Consider the following 18,130-nt stretch of genomic DNA (forward strand, 5'->3'; position numbering starts at 1 on the left):
TTACCTTTTGCAGACATGGAGTTCCTGGAGGTGCTGACGGAAGGACTAGAGCGTGTCCTGATGGTGCGAGGCGGCGGTCGGGAAGTCATCACCATCTACTCTTGAATCTGTCTCCGTCTCCTTAAACTTCACGATTTTATTCTTAATTGTGGTTTTGAATATTTTCACCGTGGAAGCCGAATCGAGTGGAGGTTCAACTTTGGGGAGAAGAGTTCTAAAAGACTGAGGCAGATAATATCTCCTTTCGGATGAAGGTTTGGTGGAAGTAGTATTTGGCGAGTACGCAATCTGCGAGATTCCTCATTTTCTCTTCAAAAACCTTAAAACAAAGTGCAGAGTAGACTCCACTCTCGGCGCCTTCACCTACATTAGTAGGAAAACACGATACGCATACATATTGAGGGACTAATCCAACTAAGCAATCTTATGAATCATTCTGGTATGGAGCCTTCTTTCGAGTATGTACTTCAATTAGAAAAAGTGATGTTTATAGTGATTTTGCAATATATAGGACATTTTAATTCGAATATTCGGTAAAATTAGTACTTATTTACTACTTTAAGACGAAAATTTGACAATTTTGAAATGTGTGTGTTATGTATGTATTCTGAAATAGTGTTTATAAAATGATTTGACATTACTTTGTGGCGAGTCTGATGACAAATTCTATGATTCTACGATTATTAGCAACTATGTGACTAATGACATTATTTTTATTGTTTAACAAACACTTAATACGCTTTATTTCATGTTGTTTTATTTATGTTTAAAGTTGTTTACAGAAAAGGGTAGAAGAATGTGATCACAATAATAGCAGAAATAAGAAAATACGAGTATGCAAATATTTATGGTTCACAAAATCAAAAAATGTAAAGAATGCGCTTTGTAACTTTTCAAAAAGCTTACATCGTTCCAAAATGTTAATTTTTTGAGGTGTAATAAAATATGGCTTCATATTGAACTTACAATTTACAAACTTAATTTAGATGTAAATAATTTGACTGCCATGTTTTATGTATCCAGAATTTATACTCTTTTCTTACAGGTGATATTCAGGTATTACCATAGTCACGATACCATCAACTCTTGATTTGTATCGACAGCGATTTAGTGAATATAAGAGCCACCGCCCAGCTCTCTTTCTGCGAGATGAACGACTAATCCACACACCAGACTCATTCAGGATAGGGTAGCATATTAAATAAAATAGATATATCGTATTACCATTTCTCATTTCTCCAATATGAATACATAATCTAGAATTACACGTGACAAGACTTGTAATCCAAGGCCTTGACGGGATGGCGCTCCGGGATAAAGGTTACCAATCTCATGTCCTGTGAGAATGTAAGGGCAAGGAAAAATTCCTTTTCTTTAACAGTGTGTCGAAAGGGGGAGTGAGTTACATATTTTTTGATCCTAGACTAGCAAATTATAACTTATTAGAAAAAAACTTTAATAATGGTTATGAAATAACTAAATAAAACGATACATAATTTATTTAGATCATTACAGAACTCAACTAACGTGTTCTGTCATAGACATGTGTTCAAAACACAATATTAAAATTGGTTTAATATGTTTAAAAATGAATAATGTTATGCACCACTCATTAATATTCTATATTAGTTACTATTAAATTATAGTTGTTGTAAATGAAAATAGATAATTTTAAACCACAATTTACCTACTAATAATATATATTCCGCCATATAAATGTGTAATTTTAAACTTGATGTCAAAGGATGTAAGTAGCTAGAATGTGTGATAAATTAGTGTTAGCCAAATGTATGACAAAGTGTTGCCGTGCAATGATCTTCAATATTAATATTATAATCCATGATTTAGTCTCTACGTGTCAAAACTAATTATGTCCGTAGTGAAAATGATTTATTTTTACAGAAATGTTCATCATTGTAACTATTACTTCATATTTGGTAAACAGTGTTTCAATATTTCAGAGCTGCTCAATTCATATACAATACATAAATATATACCATTCCCTTTCATTGTCAAACAAGAAAGGGACCACAGTTTACAGTATCTACATTAGAGCATAAATAATAATGACGAAGAATATTTACAGTTTCTATCTATTTATTGAAAACAAATTATTTGCCTTAAAAATTGAAAGTTGTACCTGTGTTAAATTTTCAGACGTTCTAAGAACTGTCGATAATATCTAAATATTGAGTATTTACGAAAACACAAACTTTGTGTTTGAGTGCCAATCAATTCTCAAGAAATCTGATAGAAGTATCCGAGTGCACATATATATAATTGTTAAGATATTTCAAGTTTACTATTGTTGAAATGTTAAATATTTATTTGCGACTGATCGCCAAATACTTTCCCATTGTTATGTATGTCTACTGTTAGTGTGCTCTTTTATTTTGGAAACAACGCATAATTCTCAAATAAAGAAACTTTATATCTCTGCTTAAATAGAATAAAAACATGATAAAAAAAAACTATTTTATTTTAATATACATTTTGGACCTCTTCAACATTACCAATGTTTTATTTAGTTATAATAGTAAAAAATAAAAGAAGAAAATATTAATTATCCATAAACACATAAGTTATTCATTGACAGTATGAAGCGGCCTTCTGGACATCAAATTTATACTCGATGGAGACCTGCCTAATGTACCTATACCTTAATGGCTGTGAAACACGTCACTTTACTTACAAGTACCCAGAACAGTTGTATACTCAGCAACAAGAAATTTGGCATAGGTATCGAGGCGTGCGGTGGTTTGACTAGGTGAGGAACGTGCCAATAAGGCGGAAGATGTAGCAACCCACGGTCATAACTGTCCATGGTCAGATAGTTATCTGAATCGTCTGGCCTAGTTAGGCCCGAATACTTCGCACGCTTCCTGAGAGCCATCGAGCTTAGCTCTTTTACAAGGCATCGCGTTCCCGCCGCTCAGCACGTCTGATAGGAAAGCGAGTCTGACTCGGGAGGATGCAAACAGCCGGCAGCTTACACAAGAGCCTGGAGACGGATTGTGGATTCCATTTCCTCCATACAGGGAGTGGAAGCGGTTTATAGTGATATGAAGAGTGTAACACAAAACACAATTAACCAGTTTGAACAAATCACCTAAAAATAAAGAAATGTGCTGTCAGTGTATAAAACAATTGTTTATTTAAAATAAGTATGGCTTATTTACATGTACATTCTATAAAAATAATAATTCAATAATTCCAAACTAAAATTGCATAATCAATTAAATACATATTTACATAGTTGAGTAAACTGCTACATTATCAGCACTAGCTTCCTGTATACTGAGAAGCGCTAAAACTATAAACTGTAAGGGGAGTTTAAAACTCAATGATATAATGTTTTCTTTTTTTTTTAAAGAGCAATATTTGTGTTTTTATTATTTAAAAGTATATTTCAATTTCATACTATTTCTGTGAGCCTAAGCGGCTCATTATTCGAAATAGGTATCAAAATTGTGGTAGAGTGGGTTCGAACCGAGAAACTCTGACTCAAGAGTCCGCGACACTCACCACGGGACTACAAGCCGACACATTATTGTTATATTATAAATAAATGTCGGGTGCATTCCAGAAAGTTTGAATAGCTGCATCCTAATATTTCCACTATCAAAATTTCTGTTGTCAATATTTAGAAACAGTCACCTCTATAAAGGGTAAGTAAAATATAGCGTGAGTACCTACTCACTCTATATTTATATCAAATCTTTCAGTTCTAATACTCATTTCACTAAAATTTGTATCGGTATTGTGATTTTATCTGTCAGGCCATTAGAATGGGCAGCTCTTAATTTTCTTTAAATGTAAAGGCAGAAATTAAGTAAATATACTGGGGGGTTAGAAATATACACATGTAATTACTACGAATAGCTTATATGTAATAAAGTTTGCACTAGAGATGAAGGTCTTGCGAATGACAGCGAATAGAACAGAAGGCTCCGGTTCGAAGTTTTTTTTTCAAAATATATTGCTATATAAATTTTTTTCCTCATCACAAAATCAGACTAGGTGGTTTAAAATATAATACGCAAGCTTGCAGCGTGCAGCTTGTAGCGCGGAGTATTCAAGTCTCCCGAGACAAGGGAGGACTGGCATCTGTAATTCTCTCGACCAGGTAGTCCCTCAACTTGGCGGCGTGCATTCGGAGCCGGCAGAGCGTCCGGTAGTCGAGGCTGATTACCTTGAGGCCGAGCAGGCGGAAGTGCATCTCGCGCATCGCCTGCGGGCCGACCAGCGTGCGGCCGTCGGAGCAGTAGTGCTCGGGCGTGTGCACCAGCGCGGCCGCCGCGACGCCGCGATCGCTCGCCAGCCGCAGCCGCAGCAGCGACGCGCTCAGGCCCGCGGGGTGCAGCAGCGCGTCCGCCACGTACAGTTCCGAGCACGGCACACCCGGCAGCAGCACGCCCGTGGACACGCGCTCCGGCCCGCCCGCCAGCTCTTCCAGGGCAGAGCGCAGCTGCAGCAGGAGGCGCCGCACGCGCGCGTCGCGCCAGAGCGGTGTGGCGCGCCGGTCGCGCGGCAGCAGCGGACCCCCATACGCGCCGCACTCCAGACTCATGGCCGTGTCGATCAGCTTCAGCTTGTTCTTCAGAGTGTCGTAGTCGCGGGCGCGGTTCACCCTCTCTAAGAAATTAGAGTTGAACACTTTGTCCACCAAGTTGAGCGGATACTTGCGCAGATAGATGCAGAAAAGCATCACGTCGAGAACGTCTTCAGTATTCATCTTGGAGAACTTATCCGAGAAATTAACCTCTATCTCCTCCCAAAACCTCACCCTGTTGGCGGGGTTGAAATTTAGCCACCCGAATGGAAAAACCATCGGCTTGAGATACATCGGAGGTAGAGAACGACCGTGAACGATGAAGTACTCGGCGCAACCGTTCAAAATGTGGGCATTGCGTATTCTGAAGTTGCAACAGTGGTTCAGTACGGACACCACGAGAGCCTGAGAAGATATATTTACACCTTCGGCTTTCATATACTTTTCTAACGCTTTTTCTATATCCGAGTTGGTGTAATTGATTTGGGTAAATTTGGTAATAATTTCTATGATGAGTTCCGGAGATAAGGAGCATATATTGGTGTTGAGCCACGTGGCCAAAGCCCCCACGGTCTTGCTGGAGCTCACGGCCGTGTTGTGCAGCGCCTCTAGGAGCCGCACGGCGTCGTGCGCTCCCAGCAGAGGCCACGCAGCGCTCACCGCCCGCTCCACCACTCCCAGCACCACGCCTCGGCTCCGACTGAGATGCGGGAGTATGTCTACAGCGCTAACCAGGTCTTCTTTCGTGAAATCTCCTTCTCGATCTATAAAGCCTAACCATAACTTTTCAGTGTTTTCGGCACATTTAGGACACTTTTTGTTTTCGCTGAAGAGATGTACAGCTTTGCACAATTGATTGACGGTTAGCCGTTTATCTGTCACTCTATCCAGTAACTCCTCGGTAAGGCGGTCGCGATACTCTTCGTGAGCTAGCGACGCCCGAATTCCGTTTATCAAGCACCACACGTCATCCGAGGATATTATTATCCTCGATAACTTGTCGAGTATTTCGCGCTTGGGCGAGTCGTCGCTCATTCCGGCGCTATTGTTTATTCCTTCGTGGTATCCAGGCGCGTTATCTAAAGCGAGGATCCGCTCGATAGCGCCGACCGCTATGTTTGGAGTTATCTCGCTGCATTTTGCGAGCAGCGCGACAACTTCTCTATAAGTCGAACATTTGAGGAATTCCTTCCGAATCAATAGCTTAACGTCGGAGTCGCACTTGGAAGGGTACGACGGAGTAATTTCACATCGATCTTCAGGCGCCAAGATATTTTTCACTCTGCGTATGATCAGAGGAAGTTCTTGCACGTTACAACCGTCTTGAATAAGAATCGTGTTCCGACCTAATTGGTCATTTGAATTATCGCTTTCAAATCTTCTCGAGTTTAATAAAACCTTAGCAATATTTAAGGCAAATATTTTCTTTACGCTGACGTTCGAAATAATTTGACCATGTAAGCAACTTCTGAATGCAGAAAAATACATTTTAGTAAATATTGTATGCGGAACTAATTAAATCAAATGGCAATAAACTATAAACATTATCAAATCTTTACTCGATATATCAAATATAATGTATACAAATATTTCCGAACATGACAGAAAACATAACCTGACTCCCAAATACCAAAGACCCAAATACTGACGGCTGGAGGCAAAGATTATTTACTAGTTGGAGGATTGCAGAAAAGTAAATCTATAGATATTTTTACGAAATGACACTGCAAAATATTTACCTACATGCAATATTATTCAAAATAAATATCGTAAAAAGGAATGAATAGCTTCATTGTTATTTTTTGCTTTGTTTACATGAAAATTTACTTTATAATGAAAAAAAAACATTTTTGTCATTACTTTACAAGGTCGATAACACGATTTACGATGTACACTCTGTTCGGAGAAATTCAATCACGTGAAAAAAATTACCTCTAATAGAATAAAATGACAACCTAGATCACACACCTAAATTCGCACACCTAGATCAAAACTGCCTCAACTCAAAAAATATGATAACACTTATTCGGATTCTACAAACGAAGACGCATATATTAATTTATCCGATTTGTCAATATCTTAAATATTCTCCAAAGTATAGCACTATATGTTCCTTTTGGTAAATAAAAGAGTTCGATTCTCTCTGCCTACCCCTTCGAAAAAACGGCGGGATGGTTAGTTAGTTAGTTTGTATGAAATGTTTTAATATAAATATTCTATAATATGCATTGTCCATATATGTTTTTCGTCTCTTCTGAAAAAACAATTTAATTGAGTTAATACTCGTTTGATCTAGGGGTGCGATATAAAAGTCGGATATAAGAGTGAACGCTGTTGAAATGCGCTCCCTCAGACAAATGTGTGTAAAATCATTGTATGACAGAATTAAAAACGAAGATTTAAATGAAAGGAATGTAAGGCTGAACAAGGAATAATTGTAAATATTAGGAAGAGTTCTTTAAGGAGGTATGGGCATGTAGAGCGAATGGATAGCGAGAGAATGACTAAGAAAATATATGTGGTGAATGTGAGCGGGAAAACAGAACGAGGACGGCCAAAAAAGACTTCATTGTATAACGCGCCGGACGGCACGATCAGATCAATCAGAACCTAAAATCTGATGGTGTCAAAAGTCTGCGTAATCGGAGGGCATGTATGACTAGATGTGTGGATGTGAAGGAGGTGAGGAGTGTATGTCAGGAAAGAAGAGTGTGGCGTTCCATCCTTTCTGCCTACCCCTGCGGGGAAACGGCGTGATGGTAATAGTAGTAGTAGTAGTTGTATATATATGTATAAACCTTAAAGGCGGCTACAGTGTCTACCTATCTACAACTGATTGATATAGAGTAGACTAGGGTATATTCTATGGTGCCTACTAGTGTTTAGTCTTTGGTGCCTTCTGACATTTCTGTGTATGTTTTATGCTGGTCACTCACGACGAGGAAAATAGTAGATTTTGTTACATTTTCTCTGGTTTTGTAACGTTCAAGTACGAAATTTGGAAAGACGAAAGATTTCACTGCCAACCTGGCGATATGACGCGAAATCATTAGTATATAATGTTTGTATATAAGCTTCGTTCGAGTCTGGCCGGGCGGCCGTTATGAATTCATTGCACAAACTAATTTATATAATTCATTGTAAACAATAAATGACAAGCCGGGTGATCTCGTGTTGAAAATAACCATTATATATTGGAAATGTGAGTACTTCATTATTGGTAAGGCGTTTCCTCTCATTCCGCCGTTTGCCAAACAGCTGTCAAACAAATTACGCAAGAAATTTGTCTCGACTGCTGCTCAAATAAGCGCTAATTAGAAGAAATATGTATTCTATAACCTCCGGAATGACCCCATCAACAGCATTGCAGGTAATCAACTGTTTTTGTTGTTGTTTTTCATGCCTGAAAAACTGTGCAATCTTCTTTGTGTGAAATGTCATTTTGACAGTCCGTTGACAGCGAGTCTGTTTTTATTATTGTTTTTATGTTATATTTTAGGTAAAGTACGGACAACCGGCATAGTTACAAGCACATTTATTGTCATATAATGTTATTTATTGCACTATATGCATATAAAATAAGATTCAACAAACACAAAAGATGTCATTCAAAAAATAGCTACAGCACGTGGCGTATAGATTTTGAAATGGTTTTCCAGTTTTACTTATACAGTTACAAATGTCAATTTACTAGTGGGTGCAATGCTTGGCCATGTTTTGTTCACAAAGAAATAGGTATGGATGATAATTAATAAATAATATTGGATATATGATGTAAGAAGACCAGCCCGACGAAGCTTGCAATCGCAAAGCTGGACTGGACTCTTTTGCTGACAAATTTCCAGCCCCCATCTGTGCTCCACGAGTAGTTTTATGATGAGGTTGGAACTCTTCATATCAACCCCTCCGAGAAGCCTGCCACTGTATACCTTATAAGACCATCTTAGTGTATACCGGTGTCTGATATCCTCACATCGGAGATCGCTCAGTGGGTCGTAATGCTCGCAATTATTTTTCAAACATAAAAACTAATTCTGTAACTTTGTTACCTTTTCAGACTCTTGCAACTATTGGCAAATGACTTGTCGCGGCAGAAGGGTTCCATTTCCCCCATTGTGTTGGCGCTTTGGACAGTTTCATTTCCTAGCGCTGGATCAGAATATATAAACTACAGAGGACGATTCGGCATTGTTTTATTTGGATGTGTAGCCAGTAATTACTGTTTTAGTGTTTGCAGATATGTATAGGCAGATAGATGATATAACCATGAAACGTGTGTTATTGCACAATTTTCTTGGGAGTTATTCATCGTGACTAATATATGTATACTCTCCCCCCTGAAAATAAACATATTATGCTCTTAAATATGTTTTTATTTTGTTCATTAATGACCGAGATCCTTGAAAAATATCATCCTATCCCGCTCTCTGTGATCTTACAACATTGGCCTTAATTTTTTACAGAAATGCAATCTAAAGTAACTAACTGACCATCACGCCGCTTCCGCAGGGATAGGCAGAGAGAATAGAACACCACACCACGCTACTCTTGTCTTTGTACACATTCTTCTTTACGCATCCCCTCACACATCCTCCTCCCAACCCTTATCCGCACCCCAAAGGTGCATAGGGCACTGCATTATATAGAAGCAGTGTTATCTTGATCGTTAAATACACGAAGGAAAGGTGATCAGCCTTTCGCTTCAGGTACCAGTCCAGGGTCATATTAAATATATATTTGACTGAAAAATCAATAATATTTATTGCGACCCTCTTGGGAATCAAACCCGGGACCTCCAGCATGGTAGCCTAGAGCGCTAACCGCTACAATATGGAGGCGGACCTCATACATACCCGCCGATTATTCGGATTCCTGAATTGACCACTTTCAATTATTTTAAATACTTGATCATGCCAAGTTTTGCCCGGTCATCCTCTGCTCATGTTCCCAACAAGATTCGCCTCATAAATTTCTTTTACAGTCCTTTCTTCGCTGGTTCGTTTAGATCTTTTATAACTAACTAACTAACCATCACGCCGCTTCAGGCAGGGAGAATAGAACGCCACACCACTCTGTCTTTGCAAACATTCTTCGCCTCTTCCACGTTCATGCATCTCCTCATACATACCCGCCGATTACTACGACTCCTAACCTGACCACTTTCAAGTATTTAGCATACCTGATCGTGCCATGTTTTTCTTGGTCTTTCTCGGCATAAATTTGTTTTACCGTTCTTTCCTCACTCATTCGTTCCACATGTCCAAACCATCTCAACGCACCTTTCTTAATTTTATTGATAATGGTTATCTCCGCTTTGCATTCCTTCCTTATTTCACTATTCGAACATCTATCATACATCGTTTTGTCGCACATTCTTCTGAGAGATTGCATTTCGACTGCACTCAGTCTACTTTCATCCTTCTTTTGCCAACTCCATGTTTTACTTCCATACATTAGAGTTGGAACCAGGACTCCGTTGTGCACTGCCAGTTTAGCTTCCGCTGATAGGCTTTTATTTGCCATAACTGATATTATTAGAGGGTATTTCTTTTTCATCGAGAATTTTAATGACTTCCTTTAATCTGACTCTATCGAATGCTTTAGTAAGACCTACAAAGCAGAGGTAAGCTGTCTTATTGAACTCTATTGCTTTTTTAACTAATTTGTCTAACAACAAATGTGTTGAACTTATTTACGTCCGAGTTCACTCGGTTTCTCAGCGTCACATATTTAGCATATTCTTCTGGTGACGGTGAGCTTCTGTATTTCAGATGGCTTTTCTTCGGCGAGTTCCTTGACTTCATCAGTAAACCATTTTATCAATAATGATTATCTCAGCCTTGCATTCTTTCCTTCTTTCACCATTCGAACATCTATCATACATCTTTTTGCCTCACATACAAATAAAACTAACTAACTAACTAACCATCACGCCGCTTCCCCGCAGGGGTAGGCAGAGAGAATCGAACGCCACACCACTCTGTCTTTGCAAACATTCTTTGCCTCTTCTACATTCATGCATCTCCTCATACATACCCGACGATTATTACGACTCTTGACCCGGCCGCTTTCAAGTATTTGACATACCTGATTGTGCCAAGTTTTCCTCGGTCGTCCTCTGCTTCTTTTTCCAACTACATTCGCTCCATAAATTTGTTTAACCGTTCTTTCTTCACTCATACGCTCCACATGTCCAAACCATCTCAACACACCTTTCTTAATTGATAATGTAATAAATAATAAATAATATATATAAATAATAAATAATGTATGTAAAAATAAAAATAATAGATCAACCTGGCTGATCGGTGATAATATGCGTGAATAGCCTATAAATAAAAAAAAGACATTCATAATAACAGCAATGGGGGCGCGAGATAGAGACAGGCATGAATATAGAAAGAGGTAGAAAGACATTCGCCGGAGCTAGCGGTTGAGTTCGGCTTCGTCCACAGAACCAAAGATCAATTAACGAACATCTATTTACTTATATTTCTTCTTTTTTTATGGCTATTCACCCTTCTAGCCAATGCGAGTTATTTTTTATTTATATATTATTATTTTACACTTTTTACAATTTAAAAAAGATAAATGTTTGAGTTTTTATTATTTACAAAAAAAAACTTCAATTTCATACTATTTCTGTGAGCCTGAGCGGCTCATTATTAGAAAGTGGTATGAAATTGTGGTAAAGTGGTTCGAACCGAAAAACTTTGATTAAAAAATCCGAGACACTAGCCACGGGACCACAACCCGATACGATTTGAATTGAAATCGTTTGTTTTCCTGTAATTGGGGTTAGCTTCATTATTAAGTTGGTTTGTTTAGTTAGTTATTTTATATATTTCATACACATTTACAAATGATTTTCAATTAATTTTGTTTGTTAGGGGAGGTCGATGAGATTGAGATGTTAGTGGAAAATGGAATTGGATTGAGAAGACAATACTTGACATGTAAATTTATCTTAAAATTTTCGACTAAAAAATATAATATTCTGATTTAAAAAAAATGATAGTTAATAATTCCGAGGGGGCGTCAGAGGCCTGCACTTGCAGGGCATTAATTGGAGACCTAGATCTTATTTCATTAGGTGCCCGTTTAATGACGGCTTCCTTTCAGACCTCTCCAGCATTAGCATTCCGTTTTCCACTAACCTCTCAACCTTATTAACCTCCCAAACTTGTTTGTAATAATTTTTATTTCTGCTAATAATTTGGATGCAACTGGCTATCCAGAAGCTTTCAGATTCATTGTCGTTGCATGACCTAGTTGTGAAAGTAGAGTGGAGTTCCCTAGATTTTCAATTCTGCGGCGATTGCATCGTTCAGAACTATCTTCAAAAGCTGTTCCGCACGATCGCGCTTTTGTTGTTTTCGAGTCATCTTGCCCCTATGTGCGGCGCGGCGAATTGCCGGCTTTGTGAGTCAGTGACAAATTGACATTCTGATTCTGGAGAAGGATGAGAAGAGAGGAGATTGATGCAGGGGACAGAAGACGATTGAAAGCACGCGTGGAGAAGAATCATTAAAGATATCATGAAATACATTTAAAAAATAAAAAATATAAATTATACATTTGTGGGTTACAATAGTACATGTAGGAAGGCTCAATATATAAATACATACAGATAAACTTCACAAAAAACATAATAAGATAATAAAAAAAAACAAATAATTCAAATCGTATCGGGTTGTGGTCCCGTGGCTAGTGTCTCGGATTTTTTAATCAAAGTTTTTCGGTTCGAACCACTTTACCACAATTTCATACCACTTTCTAATAATGAGCCGCTCAGGCTCACAGAAATAGTATGAAATTGAAGTTTTTTTTTGTAAATAATAAAAACTCAAACATTTATCTTTTTTAAATTGTAAAAAGTGTAAAATAATAATATATAAATAAAAAATAACTCGCATTGGCTAGAAGGGTGAATAGCCATAAAAAAAGAAGAAATATAAGTAAATAGATGTTCGTTAATTGATCTTTGGTTCTGTGGACGAAGCCGAACTCAACCGCTAGCTCCGGCGAATGTCTTTCTACCTCTTTCTATATTCATGCCTGTCTCTATCTCGCGCCCCCATTGCTGTTATTATGAATGTCTTTTTTTTATTTATAGGCTATTCACGCATATTATCACCGATCAGCCAGGTTGATCTATTATTTTTATTTTTACATACATTATTTATTATTTATATATATTATTTATTATTTATTACATTATCAATTAAGAAAGGTGTGTTGAGATGGTTTGGACATGTGGAGCGTATGAGTGAAGAAAGAACGGTTAAACAAATTTATGGAGCGAATGTAGTTGGAAAAAGAAGCAGAGGACGACCGAGGAAAACTTGGCACAATCAGGTATGTCAAATACTTGAAAGCGGCCGGGTCAAGAGTCGTAATAATCGTCGGGTATGTATGAGGAGATGCATGAATGTAGAAGAGGCAAAGAATGTTTGCAAAGACAGAGTGGTGTGGCGTTCGATTCTCTCTGCCTACCCCTGCGGGGAAGCGGCGTGATGGTTAGTTAGTTAGTTAGTTTTATTTGTATGTGAGGCAAAAAGATGTATGATAGATGTTCGAATGGTGAAAGAAGGAAAGAATGCAAGGCTGAGATAATCATTATTGATAAAATGGTTTACTGATGAAGTCAAGGAACTCGCCGAAGAAAAGCCATCTGAAATACAGAAGCTCACCGTCACCAGAAGAATATGCTAAATATGTGACGCTGAGAAACCGAGTGAACTCGGACGTAAATAAGTTCAACACATTTGTTGTTAGACAAATTAGTTAAAAAAGCAATAGAGTTCAATAAGACAGCTTACCTCTGCTTTGTAGGTCTTACTAAAGCATTCGATAGAGTCAGATTAAAGGAAGTCATTAAAATTCTCGATGAAAAAGAAATACCCTCTAATAATATCAGTTATGGCAAATAAAAGCCTATCAGCGGAAGCTAAACTGGCAGTGCACAACGGAGTCCTGGTTCCAACTCTAATGTATGGAAGTAAAACATGGAGTTGGCAAAAGAAGGATGAAAGTAGACTGAGTGCAGTCGAAATGCAATCTCTCAGAAGAATGTGCGACAAAACGATGTATGATAGATGTTCGAATAGTGAAATAAGGAAGGAATGCAAAGCGGAGATAACCATTATCAATAAAATTAAGAAAGGTGCGTTGAGATGGTTTGGACATGTGGAACGAATGAGTGAGGAAAGAACGGTAAAACAAATTTATGCCGAGAAAGACCAAGAAAAACATGGCACGATCAGGTATGCTAAATACTTGAAAGTGGTCAGGTTAGGAGTCGTAGTAATCGGCGGGTATGTATGAGGAGATGCATGAACGTGGAAGAGGCGAAGAATGTTTGCAAAGACAGAGTGGTGTGGCGTTCTATTCTCCCTGCCTGAAGCGGCGTGATGGTTAGTTAGTTAGTTATAAAAGATCTAAACGAACCAGCGAAGAAAGGACTGTAAAAGAAATTTATGAGGCGAATCTTGTTGGGAACATGAGCAGAGGATGACCGGGCAAAACTTGGCATGATCAAGTATTTAAAATAATTGAAAGTGGTCAATTCAGGAATCCGAATAATCGGCGGGTATGTATGAGGTCCGCCTCCATATTGTAGCGGTTAGCGCTCTAGGCTACCATGCTGGAGGTCCCGGGTTTGATTCCCAAGAGGGTCGCAATAAATATTATTGATTTTTCAGTCAAATATATATTTAATATGACCCTGGACTGGTACCTGAAGCGAAAGGCTGATCACCTTTCCTTCGTGTATTTAACGATCAAGATAACACTGCTTCTATATAATGCAGTGCCCTATGCACCTTTGGGGTGCGGATAAGGGTTGGGAGGAGGATGTGTGAGGGGATGCGTAAAGAAGAATGTGTACAAAGACAAGAGTAGCGTGGTGTGGTGTTCTATTCTCTCTGCCTATCCCTGCGGAAGCGGCGTGATGGTCAGTTAGTTACTTTAGATTGCATTTCTGTAAAAAATTAAGGCCAATGTTGTAAGATCACAGAGAGCGGGATAGGATGATATTTTTCAAGGATCTCGGTCATTAATGAACAAAATAAAAACATATTTAAGAGCATAATATGTTTATTTTCAGGGGGGAGAGTATACATATATTAGTCACGATGAATAACTCCCAAGAAAATTGTGCAATAACACACGTTTCATGGTTATATCATCTATCTGCCTATACATATCTGCAAACACTAAAACAGTAATTACTGGCTACACATCCAAATAAAACAATGCCGAATCGTCCTCTGTAGTTTATATATTCTGATCCAGCGCTAGGAAATGAAACTGTCCAAAGCGCCAACACAATGGGGGAAATGGAACCCTTCTGCCGCGACAAGTCATTTGCCAATAGTTGCAAGAGTCTGAAAAGGTAACAAAGTTACAGAATTAGTTTTTATGTTTGAAAAATAATTGCGAGCATTACGACCCACTGAGCGATCTCCGATGTGAGGATATCAGACACCGGTATACACTAAGATGGTCTTATAAGGTATACAGTGGCAGGCTTCTCGGAGGGGTTGATATGAAGAGTTCCAACCTCATCATAAAACTACTCGTGGAGCACAGATGGGGGCTGGAAATTTGTCAGCAAAAGAGTCCAGTCCAGCTTTGCGATTGCAAGCTTCGTCGGGCTGGTCTTCTTACATCATATATCCAATATTATTTATTAATTATCATCCATACCTATTTCTTTGTGAACAAAACATGGCCAAGCATTGCACCCACTAGTAAATTGACATTTGTAACTGTATAAGTAAAACTGGAAAACCATTTCAAAATCTATACGCCACGTGCTGTAGCTATTTTTTGAATGACATCTTTTGTGTTTGTTGAATCTTATTTTATATGCATATAGTGCAATAAATAACATTATATGACAATAAATGTGCTTGTAACTATGCCGGTTGTCCGTACTTTACCTAAAATATAACATAAAAACAATAATAAAAACAGACTCGCTGTCAACGGACTGTCAAAATGACATTTCACACAAAGAAGATTGCACAGTTTTTCAGGCATGAAAAACAACAACAAAAACAGTTGATTACCTGCAATGCTGTTGATGGGGTCATTCCGGAGGTTATAGAATACATATTTCTTCTAATTAGCGCTTATTTGAGCAGCAGTCGAGACAAATTTCTTGCGTAATTTGTTTGACAGCTGTTTGGCAAACGGCGGAATGAGAGGAAACGCCTTACCAATAATGAAGTACTCACATTTCCAATATATAATGGTTATTTTCAACACGAGATCACCCGGCTTGTCATTTATTGTTTACAATGAATTATATAAATTAGTTTGTGCAATGAATTCATAACGGCCGCCCGGCCAGACTCGAACGAAGCTTATATACAAACATTATATACTAATGATTTCGCGTCATATCGCCAGGTTGGCAGTGAAATCTTTCGTCTTTCCAAATTTCGTACTTGAACGTTACAAAACCAGAGAAAATGTAACAAAATCTACTATTTTCCTCGTCGTGAGTGACCAGCATTACATCTGTCATTTCGAGTTACGGTATTTTTTGTGTTGTTCGTTTGACGTTTGCCTACGTCTATTAAATTGGACATTAAGTTTTACATATATAATCTTTCTACTCTCGACATGACATATATAAATAATTGGGAAGATTTTGAAAAGTCTGCGGAACGTTTGTATCTTTTAAACCCTTCCAAAGCGCGTTATACAATGAAGTATACCCATTCCAAAGGAATGTTTGTTCTAAAACTTACTGATGACCATAAGGTATACATGCGTTTGTGCACTACACGGAATTTTACGGTCTGGCACGTCAGTTAGCGTTTCAAAACGATGATTGGGTTGGATTGGCTTGTGCTTGTTCACGCGTTCACGTTGCGCGTAAATTCGATCACGCTAAACTGTCGTAGTCGCTTTCATTTTTCAAAACCGGACTGCCGGACGGTCAAATTCCGGGTAGTGGACAAGCGCCCTTAGGCAGCTTGTGCATATACATATACATAATACAATTCTATTTTTTCTAATATAAAAATAATCATTTGGATAATTTGTATAGCGCCATTTTCGTAAAATACTACCTCAAGGGCGCTTATAAAGACATGTATAATAATAATAATAGGATGAAGATGATAATGATATACAAAATATAAATGGATTAAAATGTCGTCAATCGGTCTCGGGCCGTCGAGTCTGGAGCGGGGAAAAGATGAGCCGACAAATTTAAACGCCTTCCTCTTGATCCCATGGGCTGGAGAATGGCCAAGGTGTTGGGCAGGACGCCTTCCTGAGCGATGGTCGTCACGCTGGAGGGCAGCTTGTTGAGCTCCTCGTCATTGTGGATGGCCAACTTCCAACTTCCAGACCAGCACAGTTTAAACGGGACTTCACTTTTATCATCTTTTGCCGCCCTTCCGTTATCCGACATGATTGTTTTGTCTCTGAGGTTTTCCGCTTTCGCTTTTACACGAATGGGAGCTGGTGTAATTGACGTATTTAATGTTGTAGTTCGATTTCATCAAATTTAACCGTTTAAGCACATATTCTAGGATCGTTATTGTCTTTGCACATTTTTATTGCAGTCATTTATTCCCGAAGCTAGGGGTTTCGGATGAATACACTATGGTCATAACGTACCCTTAAGGGACAAACACAAAGCACTTTTTAACACCCGATGGCCACATGTGTTCATTCGGCACAGATTCTTAGAAATACACTACACCGTTTAGGACCGCATTGCCATATTAACGACACAATGGTATTCTTGATGCACTTTCATCAGTTAACAGCTAACCTTTATAAAATTATAACTTTTAACCATTTCAAGTTAACACCAATCATTTATAGATGAGCAAAAAATTGTAGACTTGAGGTGTAAATGTCCGGAGAAAATCAAATAAACGATGGAGCGTGTTTCCTCAGCAGCCGCATCGGGCGCTCGAGGAACCCACACTTCTAAATAATTGGGGAGTAATTTTACGGATCTTAATTGAATTTCGAGCACAAGAAATCCCTTTTTACAAAAAATCAACCATTGCCGTCTTCGTCCCCGAAATCGAAAGGTTCTACCACCCAATATGGGTGGTTGAACCTTTCAATTCTGATTACAAAAAAATTAACAATATTTAATTTTACTCACCCCCCAGAATGTTTTATATGTGACAAATTATTAGATAAGGAGAGATAAAAACGTACTGTATAATTTTTACTCAGTGTGTTTCTTCATTGGAAGTGTATGAAATAATTTTCTACTATTTATGTTTTTTTCAGTGCCTGCAATACAAAACTGAAATACAGCAAGATCTCAGGAAAATTGATAAATTTATGGCCAACCTTATGAGAGACATGGCTTCTGGTGAACATAATGAATAAATCTAAATGCTCTTGTACTGTATTACTTTGAATATATTTATATATTGAAACTCTTATTGGATTTTTAATTCTACCTACTTGATTGCATCAGAAGACTTGAGGTTTACAGTTGTGATTGTCAGTTGGTTTATTTTATAGCTCCAATCATTTTGTGTTATTTTAAGTTTTTTGGTTATTTTATAAGTTTTTTATGGTTTTAAT

At 38.1% G+C, this 18,130-nt stretch overlaps 3 protein-coding genes and 2 long non-coding RNA genes across 12 annotated transcripts in view; 3 read left to right on the forward strand and 2 right to left on the reverse strand.

Annotated features, from left to right (window-relative positions):
* The window catches only part of kcc (solute carrier family 12 member kcc), a 303,698-nt gene extending 302,890 nt beyond the window's left edge, over positions 1 to 808 (forward strand). For all 7 annotated transcript variants that reach the window (XM_088259378.1, XM_088259377.1, XM_088259379.1 and 4 more), the window contains exon 21: positions 14 to 808. In XM_088259378.1, the coding sequence (XP_088115504.1) occupies positions 14 to 105 (92 nt within the window). In that variant the 3' untranslated portion in view covers positions 106 to 808. The remainder of the gene's footprint in view (positions 1 to 13) is intronic.
* Positions 441 to 6,574, reverse strand: LOC148309863 (uncharacterized). Its single transcript, XM_088259387.1, has one exon. The coding sequence runs from the start codon at positions 6,038 to 6,040 to the stop codon at positions 4,076 to 4,078; it is 1,965 nt and encodes a 654-aa protein (XP_088115513.1). The 5' UTR covers positions 6,041 to 6,574; the 3' UTR covers positions 441 to 4,075.
* A 901-nt stretch (positions 6,575 to 7,475) lies between these two features.
* Positions 7,476 to 8,917, forward strand: LOC148309864 (uncharacterized). 2 transcript variants are annotated; one of them, XR_015837473.1, is made up of 3 exons: positions 7,476 to 7,922; positions 8,052 to 8,287; positions 8,610 to 8,917. It is a non-coding gene; the product is annotated as an uncharacterized LOC148309864 (long non-coding RNA). The 2 variants fall into 2 exon arrangements; XR_015837474.1 differs by lacking the exon at positions 8,052 to 8,287.
* Positions 8,918 to 14,551: 5,634 nt separating this feature from the next.
* Positions 14,552 to 16,068, reverse strand: LOC148309865 (uncharacterized). Its single transcript, XR_015837472.1, has 3 exons — positions 15,628 to 16,068; positions 15,263 to 15,498; positions 14,552 to 14,940 (listed from the first exon to the last, which is right to left on the reverse strand). It is a non-coding gene; the product is annotated as an uncharacterized LOC148309865 (long non-coding RNA).
* A 7-nt stretch (positions 16,069 to 16,075) lies between these two features.
* Positions 16,076 to 17,985, forward strand: Srp9 (signal recognition particle 9). Its single transcript, XM_088259392.1, has 2 exons — positions 16,076 to 16,327; positions 17,828 to 17,985. The coding sequence occupies exons 1-2, from the start codon at positions 16,187 to 16,189 to the stop codon at positions 17,927 to 17,929; spliced, it is 243 nt and encodes an 80-aa protein (XP_088115518.1). The 5' UTR covers positions 16,076 to 16,186; the 3' UTR covers positions 17,930 to 17,985.
* Positions 17,986 to 18,130: the final 145 nt, after the last annotated feature.

The sequence above is a fragment of the Brachycentrus maculatus genome, unplaced genomic scaffold, assembly GCF_059751285.1.
Source record: "Brachycentrus maculatus isolate JH-2025_06_01 unplaced genomic scaffold, ASM5975128v1 h1tg000117l, whole genome shotgun sequence".
In the NCBI taxonomy this organism is placed as follows: Eukaryota; Metazoa; Arthropoda; class Insecta; order Trichoptera; family Brachycentridae; genus Brachycentrus; species Brachycentrus maculatus.

What these genes read in the sequence shown, in the direction of transcription:
- LOC148309863 (XM_088259387.1), bottom strand. Translation starts at nt 6,040, where the DNA reads ATGTATTTTTCTGCATTCAGAAGTTGCTTACATGGTCAAATTATTTCG.
- Srp9 (XM_088259392.1), top strand. Translation starts at nt 16,187, where the DNA reads ATGACATATATAAATAATTGGGAAGATTTTGAAAAGTCTGCGGAACGT. An exon ending in AACTTACTGATGACCATAAG is followed by an intron (nt 16,328 to 17,827) that starts GTATACATGCGT and finishes TGTTTTTTTCAG; the next exon opens with TGCCTGCAATACAAAACTGA.